This window comes from Bombus terrestris, chromosome 16 (assembly GCF_910591885.1).
Source record: "Bombus terrestris chromosome 16, iyBomTerr1.2, whole genome shotgun sequence".
In the NCBI taxonomy this organism is placed as follows: Eukaryota; Metazoa; Arthropoda; class Insecta; order Hymenoptera; family Apidae; genus Bombus; species Bombus terrestris.
Genome location: NC_063284.1, coordinates 4,948,267 through 4,966,963, shown reverse-complemented (window position 1 = coordinate 4,966,963; position 18,697 = coordinate 4,948,267). Strand labels below are relative to the sequence as shown.

At 37.8% G+C, this 18,697-nt stretch overlaps 3 protein-coding genes and 1 long non-coding RNA gene across 6 annotated transcripts; 1 reads left to right on the top strand and 3 right to left on the bottom strand.

Moving 5' to 3' along the window:
• Positions 1–73: 73 nt before the first annotated feature.
• On the bottom strand, positions 74–3,950 carry LOC100644865 (kelch-like ECH-associated protein 1B). 2 transcript variants are annotated; one of them, XM_048413404.1, is made up of 8 exons: positions 3,545–3,677; positions 3,009–3,455; positions 2,616–2,915; positions 2,372–2,536; positions 1,621–2,288; positions 1,301–1,549; positions 925–1,223; positions 74–837 (listed from the first exon to the last, which is right to left on the bottom strand). In XM_048413404.1, exons 3-8 carry the CDS (start codon positions 2,904–2,906, stop codon positions 650–652), a joined length of 1,860 nt encoding a protein of 619 aa, XP_048269361.1. In that variant the 5' UTR covers positions 2,907–2,915; positions 3,009–3,455; positions 3,545–3,677; the 3' UTR covers positions 74–649. The 2 variants fall into 2 exon arrangements, with proteins under 2 accessions (XP_048269361.1, XP_048269362.1); XM_048413405.1 differs by lacking the exons at positions 3,009–3,455; positions 3,545–3,677 and adding an exon at positions 3,751–3,950.
• Positions 3,661–4,556, top strand: LOC125386569. The gene is made up of 2 exons (XR_007226843.1): positions 3,661–3,801; positions 3,903–4,556. It is a non-coding gene; the product is annotated as an uncharacterized LOC125386569 (long non-coding RNA).
• Positions 4,068–12,979, bottom strand: LOC100642588. Of its 2 annotated transcripts, none has more exons than XM_003401667.4 (8): positions 12,775–12,979; positions 11,832–12,359; positions 10,743–11,758; positions 9,753–10,614; positions 9,328–9,677; positions 8,868–9,240; positions 8,730–8,800; positions 4,068–8,649 (listed from the first exon to the last, which is right to left on the bottom strand). In XM_003401667.4, exons 2-8 carry the CDS (start codon positions 12,273–12,275, stop codon positions 7,719–7,721), a joined length of 4,047 nt encoding a protein of 1,348 aa, XP_003401715.1. In that variant the 5' UTR covers positions 12,276–12,359; positions 12,775–12,979; the 3' UTR covers positions 4,068–7,718. The 2 variants fall into 2 exon arrangements, with proteins under 2 accessions (XP_003401715.1, XP_048269356.1); XM_048413399.1 differs by having other exon boundaries at positions 8,730–8,797.
• A 379-nt stretch (positions 12,980–13,358) lies between these two features.
• LOC100651347 (cyclin-G-associated kinase) lies at positions 13,359–18,381 on the bottom strand. Its single transcript, XM_020867307.2, has 7 exons — positions 18,148–18,381; positions 17,492–17,553; positions 16,832–17,417; positions 15,982–16,769; positions 15,190–15,909; positions 13,988–15,112; positions 13,359–13,895 (listed from the first exon to the last, which is right to left on the bottom strand). The coding sequence occupies exons 1-7, from the start codon at positions 18,269–18,271 to the stop codon at positions 13,788–13,790; spliced, it is 3,513 nt and encodes a 1,170-aa protein (XP_020722966.1). The 5' UTR covers positions 18,272–18,381; the 3' UTR covers positions 13,359–13,787.
• Positions 18,382–18,697: the final 316 nt, after the last annotated feature.

Below are 18,697 nucleotides of genomic sequence, written 5' to 3'. Positions count from 1 at the left end.
CATTTTTTTTATTACTAGATAATTATAAATATTGTTGAACTTCTGAAGAATGTTTATTAAAAAAGAACACTGATAATATTTCAAGCATATATATTTTTCACTTTTCTTAATCAAGTCTTTCAACATTTCTTAACATATAATAATTAGGCAGGATATACATTTAATTGATCAAAAATGCGCGAATTAGTTGTGGATATTTTACATGTACATACAGATCCGCGTGCAGGCGTGTGCATGTGTGTCACTATATTAGTTTAATAATATATTACAAATGTACAGCGATTCAAAAATAAGAAAGTTTTTTTATACAAATTTGATTTTAAAAATAATATATCTATATGGATAGATAAGGTCCTTATGATTTTAAAACATGTACATATATATGTTGTATGCTACATTTAATGAAAGTAAATCATTGAATCTATTAAGAGGTTCTATCAAGAATAAAATTATAGAATGTTAATGCAGTTCAATCTTCAGAACAGAACTTACATTACAACTCAAAAATACATTATTATCAGTCTGTCACTCGTTCACCGTTTGGGCAACTATTTCCATTATTTCTGCCTTGCTTTTTGTATTTGTTTCCCTAGATTAAGAATTTCATTTATATACCAATATTTAAATTAACATCTGATAATTACATATATCACGATGGTGGTTTCTCTAGAGATATATTATGATCCAGATGATCACAATGGATGGGACACTGATGGTACGATACCGCACTCGCATGACCCGATCTTCCTGAAGTCATTGGTACTCCCTGCTCCCATGTGTCTTTCATAGGGTCGTAAATTTCAACTATATTTAAAAAGTGTTCACCATCGTATCCTCCTGTAAATATTGAATAAGAAAACATTCATTGATAAAGTTACAAATCTAAATAAAATCTATTCTGTAAAAATATTTTTTGGTTCTCACCCATTGCATACAATTTTCCATCTAGTACTGTAACACTGAGTGCACTACGAGCAATAGTGACACTACTGACTTGATCCCATATATCTCTTTCTGTATCATATCTTTCAACAGAGTTTAATTGCTTTGTTCCATCATATCCTCCCACCACATATATGTATTGTCCAAGGTTGGCTACTCCAGCTCCTGATCGACTACATTTCATGGGTGAAACCATTGTCCACTCATCATTTTCAGGATGGTAACACTCTACAGAGTTCAGTCGATTTGATCCATCAAATCCACCAATGGCATAAAGTAATCTGTTATAAACAGAATTCACATAGATAACGTAGTTTAATAACAAACTCTTAAACCTTAAATAATTTGCGAGTTTCACCTATTAACTACAGCTACTCCAACTCCCAGTCTCTTGATGTGCATTGGCTTCACATTAGTCCAAGTATCGTGGTCCGGATCATAACATTCAACGCTATTGTGATATTCTGCACCTGCACTACCTCCAACAGCATATAATAGTCCATCCATAACAGCCACTCCTACTCTGTTCCTTGGTACAGACATTGGACTGCAAGCTCTCCATTGATCCGTGACTGGATTGTATCTATCAACCCAATCACTATCATATCTGCAAATTCATATAAATTCTTAAAAATGTTATGTCTAATTTCTTACTATCTTCCCTTAGAAGAAACCTACCTGCTATCTGGTGAATTATTCCTCCCACCAACAGCATAAAACATACCCTTTAGGAATGCTCCACCCAAACCAGATCTTGGGACTATTAGTTTAGCATGTTGAGTCCAAGTTTTTTCATCTACGTTATACCCCTCTAGCAAATCTAAAGAATGTTTCAAGAAACCACCAGCTATGTATATCACTCTGCGAGTGTTAGGTGTTCTCTCTTTTACCACTGGCTTTTTATGAAGAGTCAAATCTTTGAAGATCTGTGCAAGGTACTCTCTGCATGCAGGTACTTTCTTTAAAACATCACAGTTTTTCATTTGTTCTCTAAGGAAGTTAGGAGTGAGATACTGACACCTCACTGCATGCAATATGTGCTCCATTTTGGGTCCTCTGGCTTCTTCATTGTACTTGACCCATTTTAACACTGCGTTGTACACTTCTCTCTCTTCCTGTACATTCAGCTCATCCTTTCTCACTAGTGCTATCAATTGCATTGCCGATAACTGTAGGAACTCTTCTTCCTGACATATCTGACTAAAATGTTGAACAATAAATTGATTTGCTTTCTGACATAAATTTTGACAACCATGTTGTTCAGCAAAATTAGCAATTCCAATAGCATTTGTGGGATCTAATTGTCTTTCCAAGAATACACAACACGCATCTATGACATTACTAACCTGCATCATAGATGTAAAAAAGGTATATTAGATACTGTGACATCTTCTTTTTTATTAGAAAAATGTACTTATCTTTTACATACCTGAAACATGGTGGCTGCTGATAAAAGAGAGCACACTGTAATCTCTGTGACTCTTATTTGACCAGTATACATGAAATACATTAAACGTGCCATCGTTGTTGGGCTGACACCTTGAAGTTTTACCCTAGACATTTCAGATTCTTTCAAACCTCCCGTAAACATTGCCTAAAATATTGAAAACAAGTCAATGAAATTTTTGTACTTGTCCAGTGTATATTTTTTGTATGTCTTTAAGGTAAATTACCTTAAAATATGGACTAGCAGCAGCTAAAATTACTTTGTGTGCATAGAATAATTCTGACCCCACTTCCAATATAACATCAGTGAGCATATGATGACTGCGCATAATGAACATCATCTTCATAGCATCTTTAATATAATTTGCCATGTAAAAGGTCATGTCACCAAGATCTCCATGTTTCTCCGTAGAATCTAGACCTTCACCCTCGGTCATGAACGAAGAACTAGATCCAAGATTTTTGGAATGGAAGCTACTAGGAGCTTCTTTTTTCATGCAACAATCTTCCTCATCCATTAAAATAACCTATGAAAGAATTAAGTTCACCAATAATAGACAAATCTTACACAATTAAGCACCACATATAAACCATATTTCAAGAACATAAGAAATACTTACAGGAATGACCGAAGAATCGCCGGCAAAACAGAGAAATGCAAATGAATTACGAATAAAAATTCGCAATCTTGATAAATTTCCCAAAGTAAAATAAATTAAGAAGGGAAGAGGAGATGCGATAGAGCGAACATAATTTGAAGGGCTAAGTTGCCAATTAATTAATTGATCGTGCTCGATGGCGCAGATATGAACAATAAGTACTAACGAATATGATGTTGATGTTGGCTCACGTCAGACGTGAAATTATTATTTACACGTGCTTTCAAAGGATTCTGTGAGTTGACAAATTTTTCTTTCTCCAAGATGAGCATCGATATCTTAACGTCTATTCTAACGCGTTACTTAAAGACTGATAAGAGTAACTCGTTACTCGAGATCGGCTTCTGAATGAAAAATGTACATTCCACCCATGCTCGTAATACGTACGTCGATATTTTACATCTGTGTCTGTGAAAAATTTGGGCGGTAAAGCGTGAAAAAACAAGATGCAAAGAATTAATCGTTCGGAAGACAACACCGAATACGTTTATATTTACATGTCACTATACCGCAAGCAGCTCGGTCGTACCGAGATAATAAGGTAATAAGAGACAGTGTCTAGGTATATGGTTACCACACGGGGCTATGTACGAGACAAACACAAGCGAAAGTTCGACCGTGAAACAACACTCGTGATCGTAGATGACGTGAATGACTTGCATTTATTTCGCTTTGATGATCAAGCACGTTAGCAGCTACTTACCGAGGTTTTTACCTTTGAAACCGTTCGCGCACCTTTGAACCAATACGTCCGGTAATTTCTCTGGCTTGCATTTTGTCATCCAGGAATCCGTTTAATATGTTTTAAATATTTGTTCGATTATGTGTATGCATTTGTATTCTACATTGTTTCAGTAAATTGATGGTAAACTAAAAATGTTGGAGGGATTCACGTATAAAAAATGACAATCATTAGATTTACACTACATATTTATGAGTTAATTATGTAAGGATTGAGAAATGAGGAGGTTATAGGTTGAAGTTTTTAAGAGTTTGAAATTGGGAAAATGAGAGACCACGTTTATTTTGAGACAATATATTTATTTCTTATTAATATGGAGTTTTCAACAATAACAGTATAATAGTAGGCGTAACAAGAGAGACGAGGTAGGTTACGAGGAACCTAACCTAATACCGTACGCCAACAAGTCACCGCCGTAACAGAATGTCTGTGATTTATTATACGACTACTTCGTGTAATATTCTACTTTATGATTTTACAATACTTATTTCGTTTCCTTAAAGTTGCATTGCGTTTAAGTTATAATTTATGCAACTTTAATGCAACGTAAGTAGCAATTGATCTATCAAATTAAAGACCTTTTTAAAGTAATGGTTAGTTCTTGATAAGTATTTATGAGTTAGATCTTATTAGTTTTTACTCGTATTAGCAAACCGAAAGGGTAGTACAGAAGTACCTATATTGAGCCTCAAGAATTTTTTTAGCATTGCATTCTATGCAGTTGAGAAGTTTACTATTAAATCTCCACAATGTACAAAGTTCCATTGTAATTGTTGAAAAAATAAATTTCAAAGATAGTAGGAACCTTGTTCTGTGAATTGAGACATTATTCTATGCATAGAATTCAATGAACAAGTCCTCAGTATTTGATACTTCCTATTTGTTAATTTATTAGTATATTCTGTACTTTATATTGGAAATGTTCTCATAATTAAGCGACAAATCCAAATATCTTGTGAATTTGAAGAGGAGATACTCTTTTTCTTGACTTATTTGCAATGTATAGTTAATGTCTGTTTTTCATTGAGAAGTTTTAATTGTTTTTAACAGAGCCCTGAAGAATGCATTATATTTAATGCGATAATATTATTTGGCAGGATCTTAAAATCAATATAACAATAGTTGAAATTATGGCAGTGTTTTATAGTATAGAATAATCTTATTGCCATTAGACGTGGAAATAACGTGTTAAGGCTATTAGAATGTTATTAATATTTTAATTACTAGTTATCTCTAATAACTGAATCATACAAATTTATATTAGATTTATTATCAAGCAATGAATATTCCTTTTCTTTTAAAGTTCAAATTTTAGAAAGTTTGAATTTTAAATCTGTTATTTTTATGGGCATTATTGATGAGAACAATGAGAACACTTCATGATATTAATTTAGAGAATGGAAAGAAAAGAGCACTAAAAGATACAAAAGTTTTAATTAACTAAGGGGAATTCTTTAAATTCTACATTAAATAGGCCGATTCAATTTTTTTGATTATCGCATGTAATAATTTTCAGAATATTTGATTTGCAATTGAATAATAAAGATAGAAGTACAGATAAATTTTGCTCTGATCTTTCCATAAAATGCTCACACTGTACAGGTTCTTGTTGGCGCACAATGAAGTAGGGGGCTCGACCTTTAATTCAGTGCAATAATGCCTCTTCAGGTATCTAGAGTAGAAGACACATATGTACAAAGACTTTCAAAAGACAGGTTTCTTTTTTCTCTTTTTTTATGCATTTTGGAATAAATTGGAGAAAAGAATATATATGATCACTACTGAACTAAATTACCGGCAGAACCCACTTATTAAAGAATATTACAGCTATTAATTAATTTAATAAGTCTATCTTTGATTTAGTTAGGCTTGGGTGACTCTAAACTGGCCCCCTATATCTTTGTATTTTGATTACTTCCTGAATCTGCTATTGCAAGCAAGCCAGTCGTTTTTCTTTGTTATTCAATTGAAAGAAATTTATGGAAATTATCTTTATTGTTTGTAACACAATGATATTTGTCTTTGTTTCCTCATCATCATGTATGAAATATTCTCGAAAGTCTGTTAGCTAAAAAATGATAGGTGTAAACATGTAGGTGCTGACAGTGTAAATGGTAAAACAAATGTAGTTACTTGTAAATTGGGACACTTTCATTGGTAGAAGTTGCACTTGTTATACATCAGATTGAAGATTCAGTAGTTGTATGTAGTCAGCCTGCGAGCAACTTATGTTGTCTTATAGAGTCTCTGAAGCATAGTCTGAATTTAGTGAAATGTATTTTTGAATTTCAGGGATGATAACTAACATGCATTTGTGAGAGTCTCTATCTCGTTAGACTTTCAAGAATTTCAGTTACGAGTGTCGGATACAGTGCCTAACGAGAAAACTATGAAACTAAATCGCTATCCTCTATGTATAATTTATAATTATATAGCGAATTGTTCGATAATACGATTAAACGCTATATCCATAAGTAAAGAATTGGGCGGATCGACTACTCCTAAGGCCTCGCTCATCAATTATTTTCAATTAATTTAGTCCCACACATTCATTCTAACAGTCTAAGTTTGGGTAGTTGGGATCAAGTTGGAACGATGATAGTTCATTTTCAGTTTGACGAAAAAAAAAAGAAAAAAAAAGTATAAAGGAAGAGGAAAAGAACGTTTTGAGATAAAGGGTGTATATATGTGCGTGTCCTTCATTTTTAGTCTGACGAAAAAAAGGAAAAAGAAAGTATAAAGGAAGAGGAAAAGAACATTTTGAGATAGAGAGTGTATATATGTGCGTGTTCAATTCCAATGATCCGTGGATGCGTGTGTGCAATTCCTGAATAAATTTTTCTTCACCTATCAGTCTAATAATTGGTGGAAGGTTATTGCACAATAAACACACGATTTCTTCCACTATCAGTGAATGAAATTACAAATAGAATGATTAATGTGTGCATACAATTATCGTCGTTAAATGTTTGCTGATAGAATTTCATTCCATATAATGGTATACCAGCTTTCGGTAAAAAAGTGACTCGTCCGATTAAAATTTCGTCCGCCTTTCAATATATTTTATTATTCATTCTTTTATTTTGAATGAGATAATTTTTAATAAGATTATGTATTTTTTTCTTTTAGTAAATGGTCATTCTACGCTGAGAGTTCTACGGGCGAGTCTCTCCCTTTCTCTCCTTCCATGAGAGAAATACTAGAAGATTTATGGCAGTATGCGAGTCAGCAAAATTCCGTAGACCAGCGATTCTCAGTTTTCACTTATTTCTATTCATTGTCGATTCTTCCTATTTTAATATATGCCATTGTCTTATGCGGCCGTTCGAATCTCCATCATCAATTTGTTTCAGATGACAAACTGAAAGATGTCGATGAGTCATCTACGAATGATTAAAAGGAATTTGAGAAATACGGCAGTGTACGATATCTAATAATCATATTATAATTTTAAGAGAGACTCGCCCAGACCGACAGCCTCTGTAGAGTTAAAATGCCAACAAGAAAATACTTTAGTTACTCATTTAAGTCGCTACTCGTTAAGACAATCTACTAAAGTTTTATAGCACTTTTTTTCCATTTTTTTTTATCAACATACTCTATCAGTATTATCAATGTACGTAACAACATGAACAGATAAAGAGATTTCACTCTTTCTTCGTGAGAGAATCTCTTTCTTGTGTTACACTTTAATTACCTCCGGAGACACTGTGTCTATATATATATATACTTTTTCCTTTATATATATATCTTTTTGTTTTACTGTTCGTCGGATTTTTTTTTCTTCTACAAATTGACCTATAAATCTGATATTGCTTAAATCAACCAAAGCCCCTCAGAGGCAACGATCCTCGAAGCTTTTATGGCTCACTTCTGCAAGAACTCTCTCTGTCTCTTTATTAAAATTAGGTGAGATAGCCTGTCGTCTATCAAGGGGGATGAAGGTCGCGGTGGTGGGCTCTGGCACTTAAAATCGCTTTCAATTCGGACTCTAACTGCTTTTTCGTTCGTTCGCTTACCGATCGGCCTCCTACCACCGGTTGAGCGGTGAGTCTTGGTGACGGTAGATCGGCCATCAGCTTGCCGGTGTCTCTGTTCTCATGACTTCTGGCTCTTCTTATAGGCTTCTTGATGGGTAGGGGATCGTTCTGAATTTTTTCATGGGACGGCCGCTCTAAGGATAACGTCATCTCCTGGTTCAGCGTATAAGAGCAGCCGCCAGCGACCGTTTCGGAGGACCTGCTGATATCTAGAGTTCCCGAACCCCATTCACGAGATAGTTTCCGTCCGATAGCAGAAGTTAGCTCATTATTAGGGGATAATAATGGGCTCTTGGACATTTGATGGCTGGTCGAGTGTGGTGGCCTCAACGTGGCAAACACTGGGAACGATTGCCCTCGTTTTGCAGGACTTCTCGCGTATCTGGGTGTAGGAGCACCTCCCCCAGTGGATTCACCCTTGATCGTTGGCGTCGTACTTCCGGTGGAATCGCTTTTCGTTGGCGCTAGAGGTCTTAGCGTTGCACTGCCACCGAAATTAGAGCCTAGACGTGGTGGTGGTGATCCTCCATCTCCGTGGCTCAAGCGACGACCTACTGTTTCCAAAGGGCTTCTTGCTCTGAGGTTAGTGCTGCTCAGAGTGAATTCTCTGGGCTTCATTGGGGCCTCCAGGCTGATCGGAGACAATCCTAGCCTGGAGCTTGATAAATTGGTCGAACTTCTGCTTTTCTCTGATCTCTTTGGACTTCGAGGCATCAAAGGGCTCTTGCTTTTGCTTCTTTCTCTTCCTTTTACAGTTTTTTCCTCTTCCTCTTTCTCTTGCTCTTCCGATACAGTTTCTATCTTTTCCTCTTGTTGGACTCTGCGAAATTGAAACGATTTACTGATTAGATTTACGAATTGGAGTAGTCAAGTAAGATTATTGGATTCTTCAGTTCTCACCTTCGGATCTCCTGGATCATCTCGAAGAACTGAGCTTTACTTTTGCGCCTTCGACGTTGTTCGTGTTCCTTCTGGAACATGGCTACCTTGTAGATATATGAAAAGAGTTACAGTCTATGAAAGCAAAAAGTCACTTACTCGCTTGACACTTTTTTGAAACAGGGAGGCGATCTGTCCCTGACGTACCGTGTGAACCAGTTCTCTGGCAGCGTGGTGTGGCGACACCAGCTCCACACAATTGATGAATCTATACAATTTCTGTGAGAAGAACATCACGTTACGGCTACGCCATATAGAGTCCTCCGGTCTATGTCTCAGTCTGGGCAACGTATATTTGTAAAACAAATGTTCTCCAGCTAAAATAATTGTACCAAGTACAACGCCCATTCCTAGAAGACAGAATACACCGGCAACAGAAGCTACACCCAGAGGTCTGGGTTGTCCCCCTTGTTCATGGTCAAGGCCAGTATCCATTCCTTCTCTTCCTCGAATACAAGGTAAACCACCATACCTGTTGTGATCATTTTTTTCCAGTTATTCGATCGTATTCACTTGCAATTTTTAATTAAATGACAGTATTCTTGTGAAAGTAGTTTACCATTTTTCTTGCAGGATATCCAGTAGTCCAGTGCTCGTGTAATTAGCTATAACTTTAGATATACTTTCTTTCAAAGGATGGCCCTTAGTAAGGGCAACGGCATATGTGTCTTCATTTATGGTGTCCCCGATCTTTTGTAATCGACAACCATCGTCTATCGCCCGATAGTAATCTAAAATAGGAGTATCAGCTATGAGAATATCTAAAGTACCATTTCTTAATTTCTCCACTCCCTCGGCGATGTTCGACAAAGAATATCTGGCCATGTGAGACCACAATTGTGTGTTTGCTTTCTGTACATAGTATTCGGCTGCGGATGCTCTTGGTGCTCCAACCCTTTGCAACAGTAACTGCAACACATAACACAATCACTAGCTAGTTTATTCAGAAGTAAGATATAATATCCTAATCAAAAATTTGCTTACACTTTTATCGTGATAATTGCTCACTGCAGGGTGGAAAAAGAGACCCGCGATAAGGGCAGCTATATTGGCCGTATAGGAAGCCACGAAGATAACGGAGAAACCGCCCCAAATGTTGATTAGAAACTTGTTAGGCCAAGACTTTGGTGCCTTGAAGGCGACCAAATGTCCACAAAGAAGACCCCACATTACCCACAAAGCAGAAGCTATCGAGAAGTTCTTGCTTCGTTGTCTACCCCATGGGTTCAGGCCGAATGGACTGAACCATTCGTACAGTGCCACTGCTATGGCAGTAAAATTCAACGATGTAAAAACAGCGATCCACAGCTCTGTGCTGAATGGAAATAGGAAAGCAAATAGCGAGATTTCTGACTTGAGCTTTGGCGCAGTGAGGAAGCTGACCCCACTGAAGAAATACGGTGTCGTGAAGTCGACTACTTCTGCTCTACGAGCTGACACACTGAGTGGTGCGAAGGCTAATTGAGCGCGACCAGAGACCAGTTCTCCCATGATTCCGTTCCATGTGCTGCCGTTTCTCTTGCCGAACAGGCCATCTTTTACCAGATACAAGTCGTATCGGAATCCTAGTTCACGAGACACCAGGGACATCAAGTCCATGCTTAGACCGTAACAACACATCAAAGTATTTTCTTGACGACAAAACAGTCCTCTTAAGCAAAGACCTTCCTGTAGATTCGTAACCATCGTAAACGGTGGTGCCAGTGCTGTTACTATGCGATACATTGGCATGCCAATTTTTTCGCCTCCTTGCTCCAGGTACGCAGGCACGATTCCGCCTCCTGGCCAAATTATCGTGTCTAGATGAACCTCCTTTCCACCTTTCACCGTGCCGACTTTCGTCCATCTGTGTGGAAGAACATTGGAGTACATTACCTTGAACATAGTGTTCTGAATAATTGGATCAATTTAGATTTAGAATTGTAAGGATAGACTCAATTATTTAAAAAAAAAAAAGTTTAATTAAACACACACCTCAATTGAGTCTTATTTCCTGGAAATCTTATGGCTTGTAAGTTCAGCAACTGGAACTTAGCCTTGTCCTTGGAAAGTTGACTCACGGAATTTCTTAACTTCTGAGTCAAGGTTTTGGAAACATTGTGCCTCATTTTGCTCATCAAAAATTTGGCGTTACTTTTTGGAAAGCATTCTGGTACGAAGTTCTCTTCGAGCTGAGCTTCTCCCAAACGATTCAGTCTGGGTTTCACTTCTAAGAATGTTTCGTCCAGCGCCTGAGAGGTCTCCCTGATCATTCTGGATAATATAGTGTCACTACCCATCAATTTTATACCAGAGGGTCTCAACGCTAGCATACCGACTGGCATAAAATCCTTGGAATTCAATTCTTTGTCCATTATTCTAATATCCTCGTCGTCGTCAAAATTAAAGCTTCTATCTTCTTGTTTGTTCACAGACCTCTCGCTCTGCCACCTATATTCTTGTAATCGATGTATATCGTTCGCTAAACTGGACAAAGAGTTCAACGATAACTGGCTTTCCGCTACGAGATTCGCGTTTCGGTTTATACTCTCTACAGGTGAAGGATTTTCATTCGTTGCTATCGACGATCTTGAGCTGTGTATAATAGTAGAACTGATTATATTTGGTTCATTGGGTCTCAATTCTGCTTTCAGATCCAACCAGAGCCACAGAAATCTTCCTGCAAGCATTTCATATTTACCAGCCACAGCTAGGATTCTTCGTGCACTGTTCAAGTCACAACCCATCACTATGACTCCTCCACTGCCACCCTCTTCGGCAACTCTTTTGAGTCTCATCCTTAAGGTCTTGTCATTCGTTGGAAGATGTATAATAGTTCTAGGTGTTAAGGTCGTTTGGTTCGCGTGTAAAAGATGAGTCATTGGCAGCAAAGTAGTGTCTATAAGGAGAGTGAATGCATGCCAATTTGCTCTATGCATCAAGGCAGCAGCAGCTGCTCCCACTTCCCTTGTACTAGAACCTATACGACTTTCGTATTGACCAATATTTCCCTGTAAATTCGAATCTTTTGTTAACTACATAAAAGCTATTTTTTAGGAAAGTAATTTATCCATAACTACAAACCTGTCTAAGGAAATCCTCGTGTGTAAATGGTAGCCACAAGGCTGGAATATTCAAGGAAGCTGCAGCAGTGACGAGAAATTTGGCTGCAGATCCTCCTCCAATGATGAGACTCAACACAGTTTTCCCAGCTTTGATTTCATTGCAGAATTTGCTTAACAGTGACAGAGGATAAGACAGCGAATCTGTCTTGACTGGTGCCTCTATGAAAGACACGTTCATGTCTGCATGAGATGATTCCAGCCTTGCCTTCTCCCATGCTTTTTGTACATCTGTCTTCAGTGAACCCTGTGGTTGTGTCAGACACAGCACGATACGCCATGCAGCGTAAGATGTTCGAAACCGTCCCTTAATGGCTCTCACAGATCTGACAGGATCCGTAGAGCAGAGACAAAAACAAGTACCCAGCAAAAAGAGGAATAGAAATCTCCAAGCGAAGCCAAACATCTTCTTCGCTTTTCTGTTTTTCTCTCCACCTTGTTATTCTTTGCTTAGCTCTTCTGACTTACATCATTCATGTAAGGTTCCAATCTGTAATCGTTGAAATGGGAATTAACGAATTATTGGTCATTGGTATTCCTTGTATATAATTACATGAGTCAGTTATAGTTCATGGACGTGTCACAAATTAGTCCCACATTGTTGACAATGCTACATACAGATATCTCGTGTTTTTAGCATGTTTGCGCGAATAATGCCATGATTAATCTGATTCTGACACAAAACGTTGCTTTGCTCCCGTAAAAGGTATTTTTTTATTTCATACTTTCTCTTTGAAACGTTTTTTAGTCATTTGCGCACTCCAGTTTCCAAGGTTCACACTTTATTTAAAAAAATCATGGAACTTTTCACGCACGACGAAACAGTGCATAAAATCGGATAAACTTAACGATTGAAATTAGAAAATTTGAACGTGTACAGAGGAAAAAGAGCTGTGACAGTTTACCTTTTCCCGAAGCGAATCATATGTCGCAGATCCGGGGGTGGGTGAAGAGTAGTACGAAGATTGCTTCTTAGCCGCCACATAATAGCTATCGATTAGGTAACCGTATCAATTGTCGTAAAATAATGTCAATTGGTCAGTATGGAAGACAGGGATGAACCGTCACTTGCCCTCTTCTAGACGTCCTACCCCGTGCATAACAGCCATTTTCGAGCAGCCCCTCCCTTTAAATTTCACCCCTACAGTACACATACCATTCTGTCGCGCAAATACGTGTTATACCACACGTACTTATATATGTATCTCTCATGTGCGTCTCTCTGTGGACCATGAGACATCGAACATTAAGATTGGGTTCTACTGTTTCAATTTCTCCACTTCCCTCTAAAAGATATTAAAAATGTGGCCTTGTTTTTTTTATTATTAATGTAAATAAAATAGTCGCTTTTTAAATAAATAATCCCCTTTTTTATTGTATAAAAAGTTACAAAAAATGGTATTTAAAATTATTTGGAATTTGTTAGATGTTTAAAAAGTCTTGGTTAAATAGACAGTGGATGGACGGTGGAATATGGAAGAGACTGTAGTCGGCCGGAAAATATCTTTATATATTTGGAATCTTCCTTAATTTACATTTTGCCTTATATACATATACACGTTATGCCGCAGTTACGTCTAATACAGTTCCCCTTTTTTTAAGTGATCTTACGAGGCTTTTTTCATATGATAAGAAGATGCATGTACATAGGTAGTCATTCAGATGCAGCTTTTTCAAAAATTTGCATTCGCTATAATCTCTTAACTGCTTCTTCTTTTTTCTTCTTCCGCTACAGCTGAGATAACATTAGTCGGAATGTAACACGGAGAGTCATGTCTTACCAATAATAATAATATAGTCAATATCTTACAATTAATAATAATTAATAATAATTAATAATATTCTCGGGTCTCTCTTTTCGCTAGGAACTACCTTAACTCGTAGACATAACAAGTATATAACAGTCAGATCGGAATAATTAACTAAATAGGTTTTGTTGCGACGCATCGTTCTCGAATGTACTCCAAGCATTGTTCAGTTCCATGAAAATTAACTTTGCAATGTTCTCGTTAGCCGTTCCTGCTTGCTATAAAGAATAGTATGAAAAAGGATTAGAAATGATATCGTTGTTCATATTTATATTAACATTTTTCGATAGTTTCAGATTTTGAATAATACCTTATCCGGATGCACAGCCAGACAAGCTTTCCTATAAGCTTTCTTCACGTCCGCAGCAGAAACTAACTGATGCATCTCGCACCGTTGCCATCTGTCAGCTTCTGGCCAGAGAACCGTATGCAACGAACAAAGAAGGGCTCTTAAATTACCCTTCTTTCCTTCTGTCCATTCGGCAATCTTCAATCTATCTGGATCCATATTCTTAGCAGCTTCTACTTTCCTCATTTGATTTATTGTCTTTGGGCTGTCTTTCTCTGCTTTCCTCGAACTGAAGAAATTGTAGCCTTGACTGCCCAATAGATCCTCGAAGGCATCTCCACTCGATTTGCTTGTTTTATTGCCTGTTGCACCGCTATCAGCAGCAGCAGCAGCGGTATTGGTCTCGTTAGTTGCGTTCCTGTGCGTATTGGGGCTAGAGTGTATCGGTGTGCTAGCTGGAGCGGGGCTAGCGGATTGTGGAGTATTAGAATTTCTCGGCGTTCCATTCCAACTAGACGTTAATCCAGCTCCCAGGGAACTAGCAAGACTCGCGAAAGGGTCCTTGTTTTGAGCTGCGAAGTTCGGAACGCTCGAATTTCTTGGAAAGTTTTCCTCGGATAGAGGCTTCGCGTTATTCGGTTTAGAACCTTGCATACTTCCTAAGAGATTCGCAGTGTTTCCACCGAGTGGATCAAATAAATCGTTGAGGTTTTGCTTAGTAGTAGGCTGTCTATGATTGAAGAACAAATTGTTCAAATTATTATTAGCATTGTCATTCCTAGTAGTAGGCTGATCGTGTCCAAAGAGTAGATCGTTTTGGACAGGATCGGTAATAGTGGGCACGGTGTTTTTCGTTTCTTGTTGAATAAAATCACCGAAGCCCCCTAAGAGATCACTTTCTTTTTGACTAGTTAAATTTGACGAGTTAGAAAAAATATCTAATCCCGGGTTCACTGTAGCCTGCGCAGTATTATTCAAGGTACTGGTGTCTGGCATTCCTAGGTTCAATAAATCTGCTTCTTGTAATTTGATTTCTTCTTTTATTTGCTCATCTATGTCCTCTACTGGCTGTTGAGGTATTTCTTGTTGTACATTAACGTTGCCTTGTACTTCGACTGGTTGTGGAATCGTTACTTCCCTCTGAATCTAACATTTTTACATCAAAATATCATAAAATTCTCTAAACTTTAATTATTTTTAATAGAAATATTTCTATAACTTACCTCTTCTGGTTTAGAGATTCTAAAGCTCTCTAAAGTTTCTTCCATTTCCAAAGTAGATCCGAATAATGGATCTGGCTCCAATTTCGAGGATATTTCCGCTTCCCAAGGAGCTGGAACTCTTGCCATCTTTGGATTTTCTTCAGCCATCATGATATTCAAAATAACACTGAAATTCCCGCCTATTTCAGGCGCATCGTCGAGATCCTTCTTCTTGAACGTTAAAGCAGATTCACTAAGCGGTATATAACCAGTATGAAAATGAACAGAGGCAATTTTAATTCCTATCATACGACCCAGCTGCTGCCTGGCGTGGAATATGACTAAGGTGACATCTCCTCTAACGGTAGCATTGCCAAGTGCCAACTGAACCTTTCCCTTCATCATTCCAAACAGTTTTATATCCTCGTATTCTGGTCGCTTAGTGGAAAATACTAAAGCTCCGTTGCTATAAATATCGACATAAGGTCTACAACCATCTTTTGCCCTAGTAAATAGTGGAACAGGCTTAATTATTAAGGAACAAAGGGCTAGAGGCTTTGTATGAGGCTGTACACCGGTACTCAGCAAACTCATATAATTAATACAGCGTAATTCCGAGGGTTGCAGCTGGGGAGGCTGTCGCCTTGTTATGAACATCGCTATGGCTTCTTCAGGTGTAGAGAATGCTCTAGCGTATATTAGTAAAGTACACGCGATCGTGGCGCTGGCTCTATATCCATCCTAAAAGAAGGAAGCAACATTAAAAAATATTATAGCTTCTAATTAATCTAAGAGGCTCCAAAGTATACTCACACTGCAATACAACACTACGATGTGATTAAAATCGGCATTCAGGTATCGATAAATATCCTGACATATCTGATAGAGGGCTGACAACAGCGGGGCATTAGAATCCGAGGAAGCATAGGCGAAAGAACAGTCGATATGTCTACCAGGAAGTCTAGACACGTTTGGTCGACCCCGAGATAAATTATACAATTGTATACGAGCTGGCGGAGGATGTCGAGCTTGTAAAAATGCTCTTACATCCTCCACATGGTTAGCTCTATAGGCAGACTCTATTCCATCTACTGGATAGGGCATGATTAATATACGCGACGTTAAGTAACTGGCATCTAATTCAGTTCTGGCCATGCTCTGTTGCATAGAGTACATCACTTTGCTCGAAGTATCCTTTAAGTTTCGCAAAATGCTGCCAGCACCGCCTTTCAATGAGCTAAATAGGCCTGTCGGTTGAGCTACGGGGATTTTGGCGACTGCAGTTTGAGTCGCTGGAGTAGACTTTGGAGGTGGTACGTTTACTGGAGGAGATGGTCTCGGTGGCGGAGTGGGTGTGCTAGGTGGTTGAGTAGGTCTGGGAGGCGGTGGAGTCTTTACTGAAACTTCCACTTTCGGGGGTTCTCTAGGATCAAAGTTGTTTGACTCGGCTATCGCTGCTAACCGCTCCAAAATCATTGATGTAGTCAGCCTTCGTATCGGAGACACATCGAGACATCCTTTTACTATGTCGTGTAAACAGGCTAAACGAGGATTAGGCGGAAGTGAAGTGTACTTGCCATTAACTATTGCGAGCTTATTACCTACGAATGAAATGAAATTAAATAAAATCGACTCTACTATTAACATGATATGAATTAAATACCTTCAGGAAATGGATGCCTTAGTGTTATTAGAGAGTATATTATACATCCAAGCGCCCAACAATCAACTGGAGGACCAATAGGCTCATTGTTCCATGTATCCATCATCTCTGGAGCTCGATACATGGGTGTAGTATATTTCGCCATCTGATCCTCCAAGGTGGCGCGTTTTTGAGCATTCCAAGATGGATTTGGCAAGATTTGCTGATTGGAAGTGCTACCAAAATCGCAGAGCTTGATCAGACCATCACTCCCGATTAGAAAATTCTCTAATTTTATGTCCCTGTGTACTAGTGGTTCAGGTTGCTGACTGTGCATATGATGCACAGCCCTTGTAGCCTGGTAGGCTATTTTACAGATCTGAGCGAGAGTCAGAGAATTCGTCGATAAATTTCTGAGCGTATCTGCGACTGTACCTCCAGGACATAATTCCGTTACTAATAAATATTCGTATCCTTGACGATCCTCGCGTTCGAAACGCTGAGCATAGAGATACTGGATTATATTTGGGTGGCCAGATAGTCTTTTCAAAATCTCTATCTCCTGCATAATACTTCTGTTAGCATCTTCATCAACTGCTATAAGCCTCTGGAAGAATAAGTGCAGATCGGTATAACCTTCTGTAGCTACTTTAGAATAATATAAATGGATGAGTGATTTACCTTAAGTGCATATTCTTTTCCTGTATTTATGTCTTCAACTGCAAATACCAAAGCCCAACCACCTGTTGATACAAGTATTTCAATATTGACCAGAATAAATAATTTAGAAAGAAATATAGTCTAAAGTACTAGAGAAGTATGTGATAAAGTTTATACATCAAACTTTTATCTCAGTAGTGATGTTTTTTAAATATTGATATTTCTGAATGAATCAGCAATCCTTTACCATGGAAAAGCAATTGTATATAATTCCTTGTCTCAATTTTAATTCATTTATGTTTTCATTATAACAAACTATATTAAATTCAGATAATGAATTATATATTGAAGTGAAGTATATAGCAACACCTGCCAATAATATATAGGTATTTGAATGGATATATCTTAGTTAATTGGCTGTTTTTAAAAACATTCTAGATATAGCAAACTGATTCACTAGCATTGTATAGCTGAATGTCAAAACACATTTGACACATGTCAAGAGGAGAATAATATACAGTGTTGGCACAGTGTCAGCTATTGTTTTATATAGTTTAAATTGCATCGAAAAACAAGTATTTTTATTCGATAATTAAAAAAGATTATAATATGGAAATGTTTTAATTAGGATGTGGAATTGTGTGACAGTAGGGTGCTAGAAGGGTTGACAGACTCACCCTCGGCAAGTAATCTGGTCACACGTAATTTCACATTGTTGATTTCCAGTATTTGTCCGACGTATTCATTGGTATTTGTGGCTCCGTTCAAGTATCCCAGAGCGGATCTTAAATAATCTGACATATTTCCTTTACAATATCCCGTCAAACCCCCAGAAAGCGTTTCTGTACGTTACAATGCAGACAGCCGATGCTGTCCGGCCATACTGTCTTTCTGACGTCACCGACAGTGCCGTATCAGTTGTATTTTTGTATTCTAAACATGATAAGAATCTCTGTTACTTTCACACAAATTAATTATTTCGTTAATTAACAAGTTAACGTAATTACTCTGCGATAATGTCAATTTAGAAAGTGTAGGGTAAATTGGAGCTATATTTATAAGTAGTGACGATCCGACAGTACCGTATCAATGACATTTCTGTGTACTAGATGTATAGAGATATAAAGATAGAGTACGCGAGTCATATGTTACCGTGTAAGTGGATTCGATATGGGAGTAGAAAGAGAACGCTGCATGGAGGCGTCGCTCGTTGATTAGTGTTATATT